The sequence below is a fragment of the Sinocyclocheilus grahami genome, unplaced genomic scaffold (assembly GCF_001515645.1).
Source record: "Sinocyclocheilus grahami isolate Dianchi unplaced genomic scaffold, SAMN03320097.WGS_v1.1 scaffold295.1, whole genome shotgun sequence".
Classification (NCBI taxonomy): Eukaryota; Metazoa; Chordata; class Actinopteri; order Cypriniformes; family Cyprinidae; genus Sinocyclocheilus; species Sinocyclocheilus grahami.
The window spans coordinates 201,147-220,534 of NW_015505474.1; the positions used below are offsets into that span (position 1 = coordinate 201,147).

Below are 19,388 nucleotides of genomic sequence, written 5' to 3' on the forward strand. Positions count from 1 at the left end.
GATTTTTTTGCACCCTCAGATTCCAGATTTTCAAATAGTTGTATCTCAGCCAAATATTGTCCTATCCTAACAAACCACACATCACTGGAAAGATTATTAATTCAGCTTTCAGATGACGTATAAATCTCAATTTCGAAAAATTGACCCTTATGTTTTGTGGTCCAAAGTCACATATATACTTTGTTTTGGAATATCAAATATTTTTTTTTATAATACAAATTGTATCTTTTTAAATTTATATTATTTTATTTATATCTGTAAAATTATCGAAATTTATCAGAATATAAAAAACAAATTTTCTAATATTATGTATATTCTAAAAATCTATAAAATTCAAAATTAATAAAAAAATGATCATACTGATAAATTGTGTGTGTGTGTGTGTGTGTATATATATATATATATAGGTATATTTCTAATTATTTGTAGGATAATATATACTTATAAAATATATAATATAGATACTTAAAATACAAACCCAATTCCAAAAAAGTTGGGACACTGTAGAAATTGTGAGTAAAAAAGGAATGGAATAATTTACAAATCTCATAAACTTATATTTTATTCACAATCATTTTTATTTAATATTTATTTTAACATTTTGGAATATATATATACTGTACAGGTGCATCTCAATAAATTAGAATGTCGTGGAAAAGTTCATTTATTTCAGTAATTCAACTCAAATTGTGAAACTCGTGTATTAAATAAATTCAATGCACACAGACTGAAGTAGTTTAAGTCTTTGGTTCTTTTAATTGTGATGATTTTGGCTCACATTTAACAAAAACCCACCAATTCACTATCTCAACAAATTAGAATATGGTGACATGCCAATCAGCTAATCAACTCAAAACACCTGCAACGGTTTCCTAAGCCTTCAAAATGGTCTCTGTTTGGTTCACTAGGCTACACAATCATGGGGAAGACTGCTGATCTGACAGTATATATATATATATATATACACACACACACACACATACACATTTTTAATCATTAATTATAAATCATAATATTTTTATTTTATATGTATTTTAATCATTTGAATATATACATTCTATATTCAACATAAAATATATTTAGAAAAAAAATGTGTATTATTTATAAGAATATATGTATGTATATATATATAATTATTATAATATATATTATTTATCTTTATGTGCATCTATCTCATTGTAAGGGTGCAGCTCTGGGCTGCATGGACGGTCAGATGACGTACGGTAAGAGACAGTTTGAGTCTCTGGATGCAGAGATGAGAAAACTCATCCCTCCATTTCATGAAGCCATGAACGACTCATTATTAAAAGTGGATGCTGATTCAATGGCCTTTAACAGCTACATGGTACAAGACCAAACACAAACAGTGGTTTTAAAAGTATTTGGACACTTTAAAATGTATGAATGAATTTGCCATAATAAATATGCCACTTGTGTAATAAAAGTGCTGTAAAATATGTCTAGATGACAATAAGTTGTCATGCACAAAATATTTGATAACTGTTTTCTTGCGTGTTTCTTTCATTAGGCTGCTCTGAAATTGCCCAAAGGCACACCTGATGAAATCAAAAGGTACGGTTCATCACTTCTGTGAAGTTTAAACAAACAAACCCATCCTTCCAGTCCATCAAACTAGAGACAATACATGCCACCGGGAAAAATAAGGAACATTCTGTATCATGTTAAACCAGTTTGACTGATGTAAAAAAACATGTAATTGACCACAAAAAGAAACAGGAAAGACTAGGCACATATTTGCAGAGAGGAGCCTGACTGATTTAACTAACGTTACACAACCATTCAACTTGCATTTAACTGCCAAAGTAAATTATCTTTGTGGAAATGTGGTTATAGAATGCAAATTACAACCACACTGGCAAAAACCCATAAACATGGCACAGTAGCTTTGACAACCTTTCAAATGTTTCAAACCCCTTATATGGCTACAGTTATTTTAAATTGGGACTGACTGAATGTTTTTCTTTGACTGTAAAGAAGGGAGGAAGCCATGCAGGAGGCTTTGAAGGTGGCGCTGGGCATCCCTCTGTCTCTGGCAGAGATAATAAACAAACTGTGGCCTGCTCTCAAAGAGATGGTGAAATATGGAAATGTGGCATGAAAATCAGACATTCAGGTGAGACTGGGCTATATAACACAATTTTATTAAAATTTAAATTAAGTTATATAATTATGTAACTGTATAGATATTTGTATTGTAAATCATCGTAATGTAATACAGTATATATATTTACAATATATTTATTATCTTCTATATTTTTTTTAAATATGTAATATTTTTAAATATAAATGCTTGTGATGACACAAGATGAAAATACATCTTTTCAAGCAAAGCATTTTCCAAGAGTAAAATGCTGATTTTGCATTTGGAAAAATTACAAATAACATGACTTTGAAGGTCAAAAATAAGCTGACGTCCACAGGTTTTTTTCTGCATTTAATAACCACACTTTAAGTGATACGAAACTCTTTTTTTTTAGGAACTCATAAATGTCAGAGCCAATTGGAATTGTTCCTGGTGATCATGGTAGTTTTTGTGGTTTGTTGATTTTCAGACTGTAGCAAAAGTGTCTGTGCTGTTAAAGAATGCCAGAGAGAATGCTAACATAGTGCTGGAGATGGCCGACCAGAGGAAATGATGCAGACTGTATTAACTCACACCAAATCAAATAAAGACACACTGATGTGCTATAAAACTCTCTGGTGTACGGCGCATAGATTTCATTGTAAGTGCATTAACTGAAATGCATTTCGCATTTATTTATACCCACTATACAAGCATGGATAACTAAACATTGTGCAGCTTGTCAAGGAGAGATTTTGGCAAAAACGGGCAAAAAAAATCCCTTATTGAAGGTGGGCACAGAATAACATAGACTTGAGGATGTGCTATTTTGACATAAGCAAACAGCCAGAAGACTATAGCAACAACTTTGTGCACTGGCAACCACCCAAAAAATCTTATCATAATAGGAGCAAGGTTTGCACAGACAAGCATCACTCATATTTTCATTAGGCAATGTAGAAATACCCTTCTTGCCACTTCCAAAGAACTAATTTAAAGTGAGTGGGAATGTAGTTATGAAACAATTGCAATTGCAAAACACTTTTTAGACATGCAAAAGAGCATGACATTTTTCATTAATTAAACCTGAGAGCTGTGGTTTTTACGGTCATGATTTGAATAATCAGACTCACCCAATGTCTCATAGTTATAATGATTGTAAACACACTAGGCTGTTTTGAGGTTATAACCCATATATATACCCATATATCTTGGTTGAGCGTTATCTTTGTGTTTGTTCTGAAATAACTTATAATAATCCACCAGGTGGTGGTGCTGAGACTGACCCACCAAAGGCCACCCTCAATATCTCACTTCCTGTGTCCTTGCCTAGCAGTCATCTGTTGTTATTTATGCATTTATTAAAGCCGCACTGCTGGAAAAGAGAGAGAGAGCAGTGACATCTGTATCTGCAGATGCTACAGAACAGCTGTAGCAATACTGTCCTCAGTCATTATTTCTGCATAGTCCAAAGTCAACGCTTACTAATGTTACAAGCTATAACTGCGGTCTAAAAGTGAAGAAAACCCATTCACCAATATAAACAAGGATAGTGTTTCCTTATGCACCACATGTTTTTTTACAGAAAATATTTTGTATAAAACACAATCAACTGCTTGGATAGACACTAAAAACTTCTCAGAAAAACCCAGCAACTACCCAATCTATAGTATGACAACATGCTAAAGAAGAACACTCAGAACACCCACTCAATTGACCCTTCGCATGGAGTTTGATTGACAAGCGATCTGACAAATCCTAAAGATGAATCTGCCATTTTTGTCTGACAAACAAACCAGACAGGAAAGTAGATTAACGTCTTGAAAAATGGTGTGTATTGACATCTTTCCACGGTTGAAACAAGATTCCGTCTGATGTTCATTCATGTTTATTTTGTGCTATAAAGAGAAAGAGATGATCGGTTCATGCTCTTTGCTCCACGATGTATTTTTCATTACATAAGAACATGGTGTGTGGTATGAGTGCACCACGGCTTGTCAGACATAGCAACAGTAAGGGGGGTGGGTCTTTGTGAAGGGTCAGTTGTATAGCAGCAAGCTAAAAACACTCAGAAACCCCTAGAAACCACCCAGAACCATGTTATCATCCATATAGCAACACTTTAAAAACTTTCAAAACAACCTAGCACCCTAGCAACTATCCATAACATGCAAGCAACAACATAAGGGCATCTTAAAAAGAACATTTAATTGTATAGTAACAAACTAAAATCACTAAGGAACCCCTAGCAACAACATAATAACCACCTTCTCATAACACCCGATGTACTTGCTACATCACTAGAAGAATGGCATTTGTATTAATAACCCCAGCAACTATATGATTTTGGCATAAACCTTTGCAAGGATGGGCAACTCCGCCCCTGGAAGGCCACTGTCCCGCAGATTTTTGTTCCAAACATAATAATAAAACATACCAGCCTGGAATTTTCATGTAAATCTCAAATCTGCGGGACAGTGGTCCCGGGGGCAACTTTGTACCTTAGGGACAACTTTGTACCTTATCTACCCCTGAAAGGTGCATATTAGTACCTTAGAGCAGTAATATGTACCCTTACTACTATGTTAACCCATAAGCTGATAAGTTGTCCCTTTAAGGGTACTGGCCCGGTAACAAGCTGTTGTACCCGTAAAAGTATCATTTTCGTACATTTTTTTCTGAGAGTGTAAGGTGAAAAAGGTGTACATGGTCTTAGTAAACTTAATTCCTTGCAGCTCAAGCAATCACTCAATCTGAGGGAATGCCGAAGTGTTGCATGTTCTCACTGAGCCCAAAGATTATGCCTAACAGCATCCTCAAGGCCCTGCTCTGGATCTACCTCCGACCAGTAGAGGAGCCAACCACAGTCTTTATCCAGATATCTCACCTTAAGTCTTTGTCTGAAGGGAACAACCACTCAAGAATACGTGCACAAAAAATTGATGTGAACGCCCGGACAAACTCCTGGCAGCACATCGACATGAAGCAGCTATTGCAGTTGTGGCTCAAACAGCCTGAGAGTAACTTCGGGATAGAAATCAAGGCCTTTGATGCAAATGGAAACGATCTGGCTGTGACCTCCGCAGAATCTGGAGAAGAAGGACTGGTAAGTCAGTGCATGCAGTGGTACTTATGCTTCTTTGGGAAACCAGGAGTTATATTGGTTTGCTTGTCAAATGCTGGACTAACTTTAATTAACTGATCTGCCAAAGGTTTATGAAAGTGTACATCAGGGTTGTCCAATCCTGTTCCTGTAAAGTCCAGCTCCAACCCCAAATAATTAAGATCTCCAGGAGCACTTGATAATTACAGGTGGTGTTTGATCAGGGTTGGAACTGAACTCTGCAGGTAGGTAGATCTCCAGGAACAGGATTGGGCACCCCTGGTGTACCTAGTCTTACCTTACAGAGTAGTCTAATGCAGTGGTTTCCAACCCTGTTCCTGAATGCCCACCAGCACTGCACATTTTGCATATCTGCACCGATTTCAGGTCTTGGAGTCTCTACCAACGAGTTGATGACCTGAATCACGTGTGTTTGAATAAGGAGACATGCAATATGTGCATTGCCGAGGGGCCACAGGTCTAGTGGATAAAGGAATACTTGACCTAAAGATGAAAATTGTGTCATCAAATTCTGATCCCCACCACTGTACAGTAGCTTTCAAAATGTATGTGCTCCTTGTGGAGTTTAAATGTACCATTAGAAATCTGTCAAATCTTATTCAGACTTGGTAGATTCTGCCAAGTCTTACTGAGTTTTCAGAGTAATGTTGGAAGACAAGGTACATTCAAACTCCACAAAGGGCCATAATACGCTTGAACACAGATTTTATTGATCAGGTTTATCAGGAAGGTGGGGGCTGTTCCTGTAAAAAGTGTATTGCAATTAATGTCAAGTATGTGCTTAATTGCACCTTTGAACTTAATTGACCATGACTGAGCTAATCGTTCTTATGTCCACCCTTCCAGCAACCCTTCCTGGAGGTGAAAATATCGGACACTGGCAAACGGTCCAGACGGGACACCGGCCTCGATTGCGATGAGCATTCCACTGAGTCACGTTGCTGCCGGTATCCACTCACCGTTGACTTTGAGGAATTTGGTTGGGACTGGATAATTGCCCCCAAGCGCTACAAGGCCAATTATTGCTCCGGTGAATGTGTGCAGAAGTACCCCCATAGTCACATCGTCAACAAGGCCAACCCTCGGGGCAGCGCAGGCCCCTGCTGCACACCCACCAAGATGTCGCCAATAAATATGCTGTACTTCAATGACCGTGAGCAGATAATCTACGGAAAAATCCCTTCAATGGTTGTAGACCTTTGTGGCTGCTCTTGAGCCAGAGAGCTTCTCGAGTCGCTACGACAGCAAGCCCTAACTGCTCTGGACCAGAGGGAAGTGAAAACAACCTTTACCTTGTCCCTGACAAAATAGTTCCTGCTAAAACAATTGACCACACCAGGATCCCAACAAACCAACTTATCTGATTCTTTTAGTTCGTTCTCATCGACTGTTGCACACAAGGACAATAGTACCAAGGTGACAAGTGTTTCTTTGTTTATGAAGGTATAAGTCTTCCGCTGTGAATGCATTTGAGCATAGAGATGACCTGATGGGCTTTACCAGCTTGATATCAGAATGTAAAAATTGCAAAAAGTGCTTTTAAGTTTTTTAATTAATGTCAAAGGGGGTTGTATAGTTGATTATTTATATAAAGTCACTTATCCCTCAGTGACCCCAAAAACAGGAACACTGACCCAGAAACTCACTCAACATGACGTCCAAACAATAGACTTTAGGAATTCTGCAGTTGTTTCATAGCATATGTGTAGTTGACAGATGGTAGGGATAGGAAAACGTTTTTCATTGCTGTAACTGGTCACAAATTTTAAATGTATAAATAATCTTTAAATGCTTTTTAGACATTGCTGGAACATGTCAACTACCCAAAAGCATGCAGCTTATGTTCTTGTCAAAAACATCAATTACATTGCCAATTCACTAGGTAGCCTACATAATGTCATAGGATAGAGATGGACATGGAGATTTTTTTTTAATTGTATAGATTCTATGGTTCCAAATCATGTTATAGTTTTGATCTGTTGTACCAAGTAAAATGCCTGTTACTGACGTCTCTGAGGAGTTGTTTTCGCGTGTCCTTAAGGGACCTCTTCAGTGTTTTCCCTTTGTAACCCTAACAGTGACACCATTGACACCATTCCAAGCATGTGGAGCACATTATGGCGCTCAAAAGCAACAAACTCATTTCCATGGAAGCTAAAGCCTCTCCTGTTTTATTTTGTTCTCTGAAGGGTTCCCCAGTGTGATTGAGGCCCCGTGAGGCAACGACACTAGGAGTCTGTCCCCAGGGCAATGAGTGCACTTAGAAATGTCTTAATTTGCTTTTTTGAAAAGGATTTTGCACACTTTGCTGCATGATTCAATAATAATACTTACCATGAAACTATAGGTTTAGGACATGGAATACAAATAAACAATCTTGCCTCTAATACCGACAGGCTAGACTACATAAAAATGCAGTGCAACTAACCATGTCATCGTGCACAGTTAGGACAACTAAATACATTTTTAAAAATTATATATACACTACCGCTCAAAAGTTTGGGATCAGTAAGACTTGTAATGTTTTATAAAGACGTCTCTTATGCTCATCAAGGCTGCATTTATTTGATCAAAAATACAGAAAAAACTGTAATCTTGCAAAATGTTATTACAATATAAAATAATGGTTTCTATTTTAATATCCTTTAAAATATAATTTATTTCTGTGATGCAAAGCTGAATTTCCTTCAGCCATTACTCCAGTCTTCAGTGTCACACGATCCTTCAGAAATCATTCTAATATGCTGATTTATTATCAGTGCTGGAAACTGTTGTGCTGCTTAATATTTTTTTGGAACCTGTGATACTTTTTTCAGGATTCTTTGATGAATAAAAAGTTAAAAATAAGAGCATTTATTTTAAAATAGAAATCTTTTCTAACAATATACACAACCGTTCAAAAGTTTGGGGTCAGTAAATTTTTATTCTTTAGTATGTCAGATTTTATGAGTGTAAATAAATGCAACTTCACCTTGATTGACCCCACATCCACATGCATTCCTTTAGTCCTGTCACTTATGCAATTATTTTCCTCTTAAAACAAATTATTTTCTTATAACAAATTATAAAAGAAATCATATAACGTGCATTTCTCCCACAGCTTTTACGCGGTGATGAAATAAGCACCTTTCTCTAGTTTGCTGCACAGTTTCAGTTTCTTATAAATCACGTGGGCTGCGCTACAACGTCTGGTCGAAAATTCCACCTTGCGTTATAAACGACGCCCGAGTGCGCTGATTGGCTAGTGCAGACGTAAAAACCACAATTTCGCTCGCTGATTGGTTCACACAGCTGTCACTCAAACACGCGCTCCTCACGCAGACGGAGTCGGACATCTGCGAATTCAATAACAAATCGACAGTAACAGGGGACTGGCCTGTTCTTGCGCTGCTGTAGAAAACAAATCAAACAAGTCTTTTTTGGATTCTTGCTTTAACGTTGTTTGGATAACGTTTTGGGGTGAGTAACAAAATAATAACTTTAATTTCCGCATTCATATATATTTTTTTTTCTGCGTAAAATTTGAAGTTTTGCTCTCACGTTTTGTTAATGCGTTATATAAATAATGCATACTGTATAACCATAAGATTTCACATGTCATTAGAGGATTTTTACTATTTAGAACTCAATGGAAAAACACATAAAAGGCCTTTATATAACTAGGCCATATGTAAACTCTTCTGCGGGCCTTATGAATGCATTGCAAAACAATATCATGTGGTCATGAATTCTGTTATATCTAATAATAATATTTATAATAACATCTTGCAATATAGCTATATTATTATTATTGATTGATTAATAATAATAACATTATTCATTATAGCTTGATATATATTGATCGATTAATCGATTGATTCCAATTGAGAACAATTTGAAAGCATTAAAACCCCCACCCACATGTTTACCTAACTTAGCTGTCTGAATGAGAAAACACTTCAAATATATTTATGCAAAAACAATACCTCCAAACCCTACCCTACACGCACGTGCGCGCACACGCAGATTGTTTTTAAGCATGAATAATAATATAAATAGTATGTACAATCTTTTTGACAATACTAATGTTCAGTTACACTGACAGCAATACTTTGTTTCTGCTTTAATGTTATACATAAAATAATCGTACCATAATAAAGCATTCCGTTTAAATGTAAATTAGCATACATGTTCAAAATTCTGTTACTCTTATCGTCTTAAGTAGTAATTATGCCTAAAACGACGAAAACATTTTCCTAACAATCATATAATATAAAAATATATATATTTTTTAAATATCTCATTGTCTTAAAGCACAAAACACCCACATTCACTACAAGAAAACACAATGCATTTTTGAGAATAATAATAATAGTAGTAATAATGATACTTAACAGTGAATTAACAGTTTTACACAAAATGAGCTTTTCATGCAAATGAAAATTTGTTAGTAGCTGCATGATTAGAAACACACACCACACACAAAAAAACTCCATGGCCATAAATTGAGATATAAATCTCATTATCTCATCTGTTGAGGTCTGCTGTTTCTGCTTTTACTGTGATTCCTGTAAGTAAAAAAAAAAAAATATATCTTCACTGTGGCCTGTCTGTTAACGACCATATTTTGTCATGTATTATATAACTCTCAGCCCACAGAGTCGCAGAAATGAGTCAGTGGTTGGAGCTTCAACAACTGGATTCCAAGTTTTTGGAACAGGTCGACCAACTGTATGATGACAGCTTTCCAATGGCCATCCGGCAGTACCTCAGCAGCTGGATAGAAAGCCATGACTGGTGCGTACGACCGATTGTGTACCTTTACAACCATTCAAACACATAACCACAACCTCTTGCAAGTATAATCATGCTAAACTAGGCAACCTGTTGATTCTTAACAGTATTTATTATAAAGTTCAAAATTGAATATTAATCAAAATTATTAATATATTATTAAAATATGCAAATGGTAAGAAATATTTTTAAATGTGCATTGATATTTTAAGGGTAATCAGAACACGTTAACATATAAATTAAAATTGTAATATATAAACATTAAAATATTAATACTTTTTAAGGTGCATATCTTATAAAGGTAATTGATGTTATTAATATTTAAATTACTTTTAATACTTTAATATTATATGAATCAAAAACTAATTAAAATGAGAATATTAATGAATACTTTGAATGTGCATACTTATTTTTAAATGTAATTAGAATATTAATATCTACATGTTAATTAAAATAATATTATTTAAAAATTAAAATAATAATGAATACTTGTTAAGGTGCATAAATATTTTTAAAGGGTAATAAAGCTATTAATTCAATTTATTAATATTAATTTACTTTAACACTTTAATTAATGTTACTAATGTTAATATAAATTAAAATATTGTCATTAAAATTTGACAAAATTAATTAATATTTTAAATGTGCAAAAATATGATTAAAGGTCATTACAATTTAAATATTAAAACATGAATAATTACTTTTTTAATGTGCATACATGTTTTTAAAGGTAATCAAAATATTAATATTAATTGTATTTAATTAACTTTAACTTTTTTTGCAACATAAACAATTAGTTTTAGATACTCCACTTTAAATATTCATTTTCTTATTAAATTTATCTTCCTGATAAAAGCTGGATTATATAGGCGCAGATATAGGAATTGTGTTAAAAATAGAATTCAATCCAGTTTCATCTTCATTTGGTGTGAATCATCTGTTCTTCGTTCTCTTAAAGGGACCACGTCGCTAATGTGGAGAATGAGTCTCTGGCCACCGTGAGGTTTCATGATCTTTTGACCCAGTTGGATCACCAACACAGCCGCTTCGCTATGGAGAAAGACTTCCTGAACCAGCACAACATCCGCAAGATCAAGAGGAACTTGCAGGTGCCTGTCTGCAACTGGCTACACAATAATTTCCTTTTAGCATTTGTGTCGCAGCCTCTAAATCATTAGGCAATAAATAGGTCAGTTTGCGAGTTAACACAACCCTTGTGTTTCAGAGCCTCTTCCAAGACAATCCTGTTTCCATGGCGATGATCATCAGTAGGAACCTTAGCGAGGAAAGGAAGATTCTGGCCGCTGCCCAAGTGTCAGAGGTCAGGAATTAATAAACGACAACCACTGATTTCCAACACCAAACTGTGAATTTAAATATGACATTTAAATCTTTATTTAAACCATTTTTTAAGTTCGCTCCATGACTAAAGGAATAGGTCAAGCAAAAACAACTCATCGTCATGTTGTTCCAAATTCACACGACTTTCTTTAATCTGTAAAACACAAAAGGAGGTAGTTCACAATATTGTCCAAGCTGCTCTTTTCCACATAATGACATCAGGTTAGTAATTAGTATTTCGTTGCAGAATCGAACCGAAAACACCCAAAACGATATGATCGTGGAGAAACATCGAGAAATGGATGGAAGGGTGAAAGAGATAAAGATGAAAGTACAGGTGATGTACACAAAAACTAATCGCAACTATAAGAAATGTCTCTAAATTCTCATAGAAAAGTTGTGTAAAACATCTTTTTCAAATTCCCTATCAGGACACAGAGCAGATTATCAAAAATCTAGAAGACCAGCAAGACGAATACGACTTCAAGAGCAAAACTCATCAAAGCAGAGGTAACACATTTACAAAAATTGCTTCTTTGTAGACGAAAAAAAACAGCTTTATCAAATGTGCGGTCACATTACTGAAATTTCTGCAAAAGTTTTATATTGCTTATTTTGTTCACAAAAATTCGTTGAACAACAAGTATGACCGTATCTATGGGCAGAACTAGCTAATTATTCGAAAAGTATAGAAACTCAGTATTGTTTATTTTGCTCTCGAAAATGTGTCAAACATCGGTAAATGTGACTCACCTGAAGTCAGAACTAGCTATTTTTTCATCAAGTTCCGAAAATCAGTATTGCTTATTTCGCTTGTGAAAATTTGTTGAACAACAGTAAGTGTAACTGCATTTTAGGTTACAACTTGCTAATTATTCGAAAAGTATAGAAACCCAGTATTGCTTATTTTGCGAAAATTCGCCAAACTAGCTAATGTGACGCACCTTAAAGGCACAATATGTACGATTTTTTTATTAAAATATCCAAAAACCACTAGAACAGTGTTATATATTTTGCTGACTTGTGTACTTACAATATCCGAAATGTTTCGAAGAATGTTTAAATCCATAGAAATAAGCAATTTTAACTAGTGACATGGACCGTGTCACATAGTGTCATTGTGTCGTAACCCCTCGATTTCTGGTTTTGTTTTGTAGAAAACATGGAAACGCCAAAGACGCTTTTATATGTTGTGCGTTTTATTAGACCGGTGACGACCGAGTAGCATTACAACAGAACTTTCAAATGTATCTAGTATGATAAAACAGCGCTGCTTTACCCCACATACGCACGACCGGAAGGAGCGGAAGCGGTCGACTGTGGCATAATAAAAGCTCCGCTGCTTTCGAGCCGTGTGTCCCGCTCGTTCAGCGGCCTCGTTTCACTTCGACGGCTTTCAGCCTCACCCTGCTTCATTCTACTACGTTAATAAATCATTAGCTCATCCATGAACATGATTTCTGCCTGAGTCCCGTCGGATTGCATCGGCTGTGGGGATGAAGACGATAACTCCCAAGATTCCACACTCAGTCACGGCGTCATCAAACTACGCCTTGGTCTATTTGGTTATTTTGAATACGCGCCCTCCAGCTGCGAAAATGACATATTGTGCCTTTAAGGCAGAAGTAGCTATATTTTAAGTACTGAAATTCAGTATTGCTTATTTCGTTTGTGAAAATTCGCCAAACTACAGTAAATATGACTGAACCTTTAGTCAGAACTAGCTTTTCTTCGGCAAGTACCGAAACTTAGTATTACTTATTTCACATTCTAATTCATTAATAAAACATTAGCTCATCCATGAACATGATTTCTGCCTGAGTCCCGTCGGATTGCATCGGCTGTGGGGATGAAGACGATAACTCCCAAGATTCCACACTCAGTCACGGTGTCATCAAACTACGCCTTGGTTTATTTGGTTATTTTGAATACGCGCCCTCCAGCTGCGAAAATGACATATTGTGCCTTTAAGGCAGAAGTAGCTATATTTTAAGTACTGAAATTCAGTATTGCTTATTTCGTTTGTGAAAATTCGCCAAACTACAGTAAATATGACTGAACCTTTAGTCAGAACTAGCTTTTCTTCGGCAAGTACCGAAACTTAGTATTACTTATTTCACTCGCTAAAATGTGTCAAACAACAGAAAATGTGATGCACTTTAAATCAGAACTAGCTATTTTTTTTAGACATACCAAAACTTAGTCTTGCTTTCGTCTATTCAACAGAGGAACTGAACGGAACCATTTCAAAGGAAGACTTGAACCGGGAGAGACTGACTATCCATGCCATGTTTATGAAACTCAACGACACAAGAATGGTGGGAACATTGGGGATCTATTGCCTTTTCCTGTTCTGTAATGCTAATTGGTTAGCGAAGAGCAGCAGTTACGTTCAACCTTGTTTGTGTCCTTGTAGAATGTGATCAGTCAGATGTCAGAGGTGTTGAACATTATGGATCCAGTGATCTTTGAGCTAATCTCAACAGAACTGGCTGAATGGAGGCGTCGTCAACAGATGGCTTGCATCGGTGGAGTAACCAATGCCTGCTTGGACCAGCTGCAGAACTGGTAACAAACCACAAATTAATTCATGATTTCCTTCTAACCATACGTTTTTGGAGTAGTAATACTAGGAATACATTTACATTTTTTTGCTGTTGTAAAATAGCCCAAGATTCTCTCAAAAATAAAGCAGAATGATCATATTTACAAGAAGTCGTGACAAACAATTTTAATAGTTTCAAGATCTTTGGTATTGCTCATAATTATGTCTTATTTGTGAATTTTGACACAAAAATTTTATTTTTATTAATTTTATTGTACTGATGATTGCGAATACCAATAATGGTTCGCATATTTTTTTGCGAGCAACATCTAGTCACTTCAATAGGAATCCACACAATCTGGAATTTCGAAAGATTTCACGTTATAGATTTCACACGGGTTCAAGTTAGTCATGTGGATTCGCACTGACCAACAGAAAGCTTCTTTATTTGATTTTTATAGACCTTTTCTGCTTGCAAAACTACACAGAAATATTCACCATAATAAATATTTTGACAGTATATAAATATTGATATTTTTGCTAAATGTTTTTGCCCTCAGGTTTACTTCTCTAGGAGAATCTCTGCTTCAGCTCAGGCAGCAGCTCAAGAAACTTCTGGAGCTGGAGCAGAAATTCACATACGACAAGGATCCCATCACCCTCAGCAAAAGCACTCTGGAGGACAGGATCATGTTAAACCTCAAAACTCTCATCACAAAGTAAGAATCCTACTTTGCTTGATACACCACTGCTGAAAGGAGTCGCTGACTGTGAATCATTTTGTTTGTGTGTGTTTTCAGCTCCTTGGTAGTCGAGCGACAGCCATGCATGCCGACCCAACTGCAAAGACCTTTGGTGCTCAAGACGGGCATTCTGTTCACCCTCAAATTACGGTAACACAGCCGATGATTTGCATTTTTCTGGAATGAAAGGCCAGATAATGTTCAGTTGATGAATGATGAATCACATTATTCCTCTGCTCCAGGCTGCTCATAAAACTTCAGGAATTTAACCACACTGTTCGGGTGAAGGTGCAATTCGACAAGTAAGTGTTGTACATTACTCAACCGTAATTCATAGAGGTATTTTTGTTTTGTCTGCAAGCAGTTTATTCTTGAATTGCTAATGAGTCACTCGTGTGGTTAGCATTTTTAGCTTAGCATACATTGCAGAAAAAACACTGAAGATGCATTTCATTGTGTTAACGTGTCTCTTTTCATCTTTCAGGGATATCGTTGAGAAACGGAAAGGGTGTGTCCTACATAATTTCCTTATTTGCATACCATTTTAAAGGGACAGTTACTCTAAAAATGAAAATCTGTTATCATTTACTCAGCCCGTTTCTTTGTTTGTTTTTTTTGTGGAACATAAAAGGAGATATTTTAAAAGTGAATAACAATAACATCTGTAAAAAATACTGTCAGGGTTTTGAGTGCGAGTAAATAATGACGAGTTTTTATTTTTGCTGAACTGTCCTTAAAGGGTTAGTTCACCCAAAAATGAAAATTATGTAATTAATTACTCACCCTCGTGTTGTTCCAAACCCGTAAGACCTTTGTTCATCTTCGGAACACAATTTAAGATATTTTTGATGAAATCTGAGGGCTCTCTGACCCTCCCATAGACAGCAAGGTAACTACCACGTTCAAGGTCCAGAAAAGTACCAAGATGATCGACAAAGTAGTCTGTGTTACATCAGTGGTTCAACTGTAAAGTTACGAAGCTACGAGAATACTTTTTTGCGCAAAGAAGATAAAAACAACGACTTTATTCCACATTTTCATCTCTACTGCGTCACTTGTGGATGTGCGTTCACAACAGTACCATGACGCGAGCGTGTGGTGGCACTGACCCAGATCTGGCGTAATGACGTCATCACTCGTAGCTTCGTAACTTTACAGTTGAACCACTGATGTCACATGGACTACTTTGTCGATCAGCTTGGTACTTTTATGGACCTTGAATGTGGTAGTTACCTTGCCGTCTATGGGAGGGTCAGAGAGCTCTCAGATTTAATCAAAAATATCTTAAATTGTGTTTCTGAAGATGAACGAAGGTCTTACGGGTTTGGAACAACATGAGGGTGAGTAATTAATGACAGAATTTTCATTTTTGGGTGAACTAACCCTTTAAACTCTTTGAATTCCACTTTAATTAATAGAATTCCACTTACTTAGTAATGCTCCTGTTCTAGGTTTCGCATGTTCAACATCTTGGGAACGGCCATGAAGGTGATGAACATGGAGGAATCCAATGGGATGGCAGCAGAATTCCGTCATCTGGTAAAGTGAAAAGAAAAAATAGCAAATTACAGTGTAGCTCCAGTTTAAAAGCATAATTTAGTCAAGGAAATAATAGTGACAGTATTCTTTTTACTTCACAGCAACTGAAAGAGAAGAAAGTTACCGGAAACAGAACAAGTGAGGTGAGTTCAAGATGTTTTTCAAAGTCTCTTCTGCTCATATCAAGGCTGCATTTATTTGATCAAAAACACAGTGAAAACTCTAATATTATTACAATTTAAAATAACTATTTTCTATTCTACTATATTTTGAAATGTTATTTATACCTGTCATGCAGCGCTGAATTCTCAGCATCATTACTCCAGTCTTCAGTGTCACATGATCCTTCAGAAATCATTCTAATATGCTGATTTATTATCAATGTTGGAAACAGTTGTGCTGTTTTAATGCTTTTGTGGAAACAATGATAAGTTTTTTCCAGCATTTATTTGAAATCGAAATCTTTTATAACATTATAAATGTCTTTACTGTCACTTTTGGTCAATTTAATGCATCCTTGCTGAATAAAATGAATATTTCTTTACAAAAAAAATAAACTTTTTTACTGAGCCCAGACTTTTGATTGGTAGTGTACTTTTTAAGATTGGTAAAAAAGGAATAATCTGTCATCATTTACTCACCCTCATGTCGCCTCCAAATCTGCATGACTATCTTTCTTATAAAAAACTATAACTCTTGTGTCCAGTTTTCCTAGTCTTCTGAAGTCGAATAATGAATTTGTGTAAGAAACGAGCAGAAATTCAGTTTCCTCTGCTGTAGCTCTTCTCATTTGAACTGCATATTCAAGCTTCAGACTTGATAGAACAACACCTCAAACTGCCATTTTGGGCTAAATTATTTCTTAAACGTTCGGCAGGGCCCTCTGATTGTCACAGAGGAACTTCACTCCATCACCTTTGAGGCTGAGCTGTGCTGGTCTGGAATGGTCATGAACTTTGAGGTCAGAAGATCCTTCAGAACAACCGAGTTGAAAACATACACAGCTCCAAATCATGATCATCATCAACTTTCTTCTCTCTCTCCATATTCAGGCCACGTCTCTGCCCATAGTCGTGATCTCAAACGTCAGTCAGCTACCCAGTGGATGGGCCTCCATCATGTGGTACAACATGCTGACCTCTGAGCCAAAGGTACGGCCTCTTCAACACTCATGTTACGCACATAACAAAATGCCTGAAAATTGCACTCAAATTGAACTAAAACTACATTTTAGATAAGAAACATAAAAAGGTTTAAGCACTAAATTTACTAACTGGAAATAAAGTAAAACTGAATGAATGAATGAATAAATAAATAATTTAATTTAAACCTAAATAGAATTTTTTTAAAAACAACACAATTTTAAAGTACAGCACTAAAATTTATAACGGGATAAAAACCTGAACTAAAACAAAAATGAATTAAACCTAAATAGTAATATTTAAAAAGAACTAAATAAATAAAAATGACAAAAGCACATAAAATTGCTAAAAAGTTTACTGAAATGAAAAATGAAAATACAAATATTAGATGAAAAACTAGAAGTGTTGCCTTGGCAAATAACTGAAATAAGTTTAAGTTGAAACACTAAAGTGCAATCAAAATAAATTAAATCTAAACTAGAAATATTTAAAAAAGAACAAAACCTAATAAAGATGACAAAAGCCCCTAACAAAATGACTACAAATGGAACTAAAACTAAAAAGAAAACTGAAAATATAAAAATAAAAGTGACGTTCAAAAGCAAGTCCTCTTCAACTCTAAAGTTTCAGTAATAGGTATGAGCTCTACATGCATCACAAAATAGATTCCTGGAGGTGCTTCCATAGGTTCTGACTTGAACGTCTCTTTTCTTTGACCGTCTCTTCTGCAGAACCTTTCTTTCTTCGTGACTCCTCCTTCAGCCACGTGGGGGCATCTAGCGGAGGTGCTGAGCTTGCAGTTCTCCTCCATCACCAAAAGGGGGCTTAATCAAGAACAGTTAAGCATGCTGGGTACTAAACTCCTGGGTGAGTGCGATACACGTACTTGACATTGAGTGCAATGGATTCTCTTGGAACAGATGAACTAAATGCACAAGCGCGTGAACTTTGGCCCACAGGTCCTAAAGCGGCGATGGATCCTGAAGCTCAGATTCCTTGGAACAGATTCTGCAAGGTTGGTCTATACGAGATTTTTTTTACTGATCAGTTTAGCAATTTTTCTATTGCGCACCATTGTTCCGTTCCCACTGTTTGTTTAGAAGTGATCTGATTTGAGACTTGTGTTTGATGTAGTCTGCCAGTGAGAAGAACTTCACCTTCTGGCTGTGGATTGAAGGAATTCTGGACCTTATAAAGAGACACCTGCTGAGTCTGTGGGACGATGGGTAAGAAACCAGATGTTTGAAAGATGAAAATCCAGCTAGAATCAACATCTTACATGGTTCTAGCTGGTCTAGATGGTTGGTCACTTGGACCATCTTGGTCTGTCTTACCATTTTGGACAGCTACCCTATTTCACATGCCAGGGTTATTGTCGTCAACTAAAACTATTAAAAACATTTTTTTTAGTTTAAGCTAAAGCTGTAAAATTAATGATGCACCCCGAGTTTCATAACGATATGTCAATGCGTTCGTAAATTATAGCATTTTATGACAAAATTCTAAATGGCCGATGCCCAAAATAGCTGACATGGGAAAATTGTCAGAAAAAAACCCACCGAATCTAAAGAGACCAGTTTTGTGATTTTTGGTAAAACCATTCAGAAGTTATAGACAAAAATAGCCATTTTTCATATCTCCTGACCACTAGGTGGCACTGCTCCGAAACAGTGCATGTAGCCTCAGGTAATGCTTGTTATAACCATAGACTGCATAAAAACATGGACCAAGTGTCCGTGACGTCACCCGTAGATTTCCGAAGAGCGTTTTTGAAGCTCAAAATTGGGCGGAGGCGGCCGTCACCATCTTGGCAGTGCGTCACCGCGCATCACTCCCGGATAATCGAAAATGGGGAAAGAGGCGGGAGCAGGTTGCTGAGGCCACGCCCACCTAGCTCGCCGGTGGTGAAAGCAGCGGCAATCCACCTGTCACTCAAGTGGCCACGCCCTTAATTATGCAGAACTTTAAGGCTTAATATAATTTAAACGGATGAGTTATAAAAAAATTCACCCCCCTCACAGTTGTCATGAAGGGCAAAATTAGCTATATAGACCAAAATCATTTTTTGAACCAGGCTGTAAACATGTTTTTTTCTGCT

General features: G+C 36.2%; 2 protein-coding genes and 1 pseudogene across 3 annotated transcripts in view; all 3 read left to right on the top strand.

The window, feature by feature from the left end:
* LOC107600948 (formimidoyltransferase-cyclodeaminase-like) overlaps positions 1-2,657 on the top strand; it is a 6,706-nt pseudogene extending 4,049 nt beyond the window's left edge.
* Positions 2,658-4,049: 1,392 nt separating this feature from the next.
* On the top strand, positions 4,050-6,550 carry LOC107600949 (growth/differentiation factor 8-like). Its single transcript, XM_016292951.1, has 3 exons — positions 4,050-4,059; positions 4,819-5,189; positions 6,054-6,550. Exons 1-3 carry the CDS (start codon positions 4,050-4,052, stop codon positions 6,420-6,422), a joined length of 750 nt encoding a protein of 249 aa, XP_016148437.1. The 3' UTR covers positions 6,423-6,550.
* A 1,973-nt stretch (positions 6,551-8,523) lies between these two features.
* Positions 8,524-19,388, top strand: part of stat1a (signal transducer and activator of transcription 1a) — a 15,922-nt gene continuing 5,057 nt past the window's right edge. For both annotated transcript variants that reach the window (XM_016292976.1, XM_016292977.1), the window contains exons 1-19: positions 8,524-8,666; positions 9,839-9,983; positions 10,939-11,089; positions 11,206-11,301; positions 11,569-11,658; positions 11,753-11,831; positions 13,548-13,639; positions 13,738-13,889; positions 14,427-14,585; positions 14,667-14,759; positions 14,852-14,911; positions 15,094-15,117; positions 16,061-16,148; positions 16,250-16,291; positions 17,026-17,109; positions 17,201-17,299; positions 18,022-18,157; positions 18,250-18,305; positions 18,425-18,516. In XM_016292976.1, coding sequence (XP_016148462.1) covers positions 9,856-9,983; positions 10,939-11,089; positions 11,206-11,301; positions 11,569-11,658; positions 11,753-11,831; positions 13,548-13,639; positions 13,738-13,889; positions 14,427-14,585; positions 14,667-14,759; positions 14,852-14,911; positions 15,094-15,117; positions 16,061-16,148; positions 16,250-16,291; positions 17,026-17,109; positions 17,201-17,299; positions 18,022-18,157; positions 18,250-18,305; positions 18,425-18,516 — 1,721 coding nt within the window. In that variant the 5' untranslated portion in view covers positions 8,524-8,666; positions 9,839-9,855. The remainder of the gene's footprint in view (positions 8,667-9,838; positions 9,984-10,938; positions 11,090-11,205; positions 11,302-11,568; positions 11,659-11,752; positions 11,832-13,547; positions 13,640-13,737; positions 13,890-14,426; positions 14,586-14,666; positions 14,760-14,851; positions 14,912-15,093; positions 15,118-16,060; positions 16,149-16,249; positions 16,292-17,025; positions 17,110-17,200; positions 17,300-18,021; positions 18,158-18,249; positions 18,306-18,424; positions 18,517-19,388) is intronic.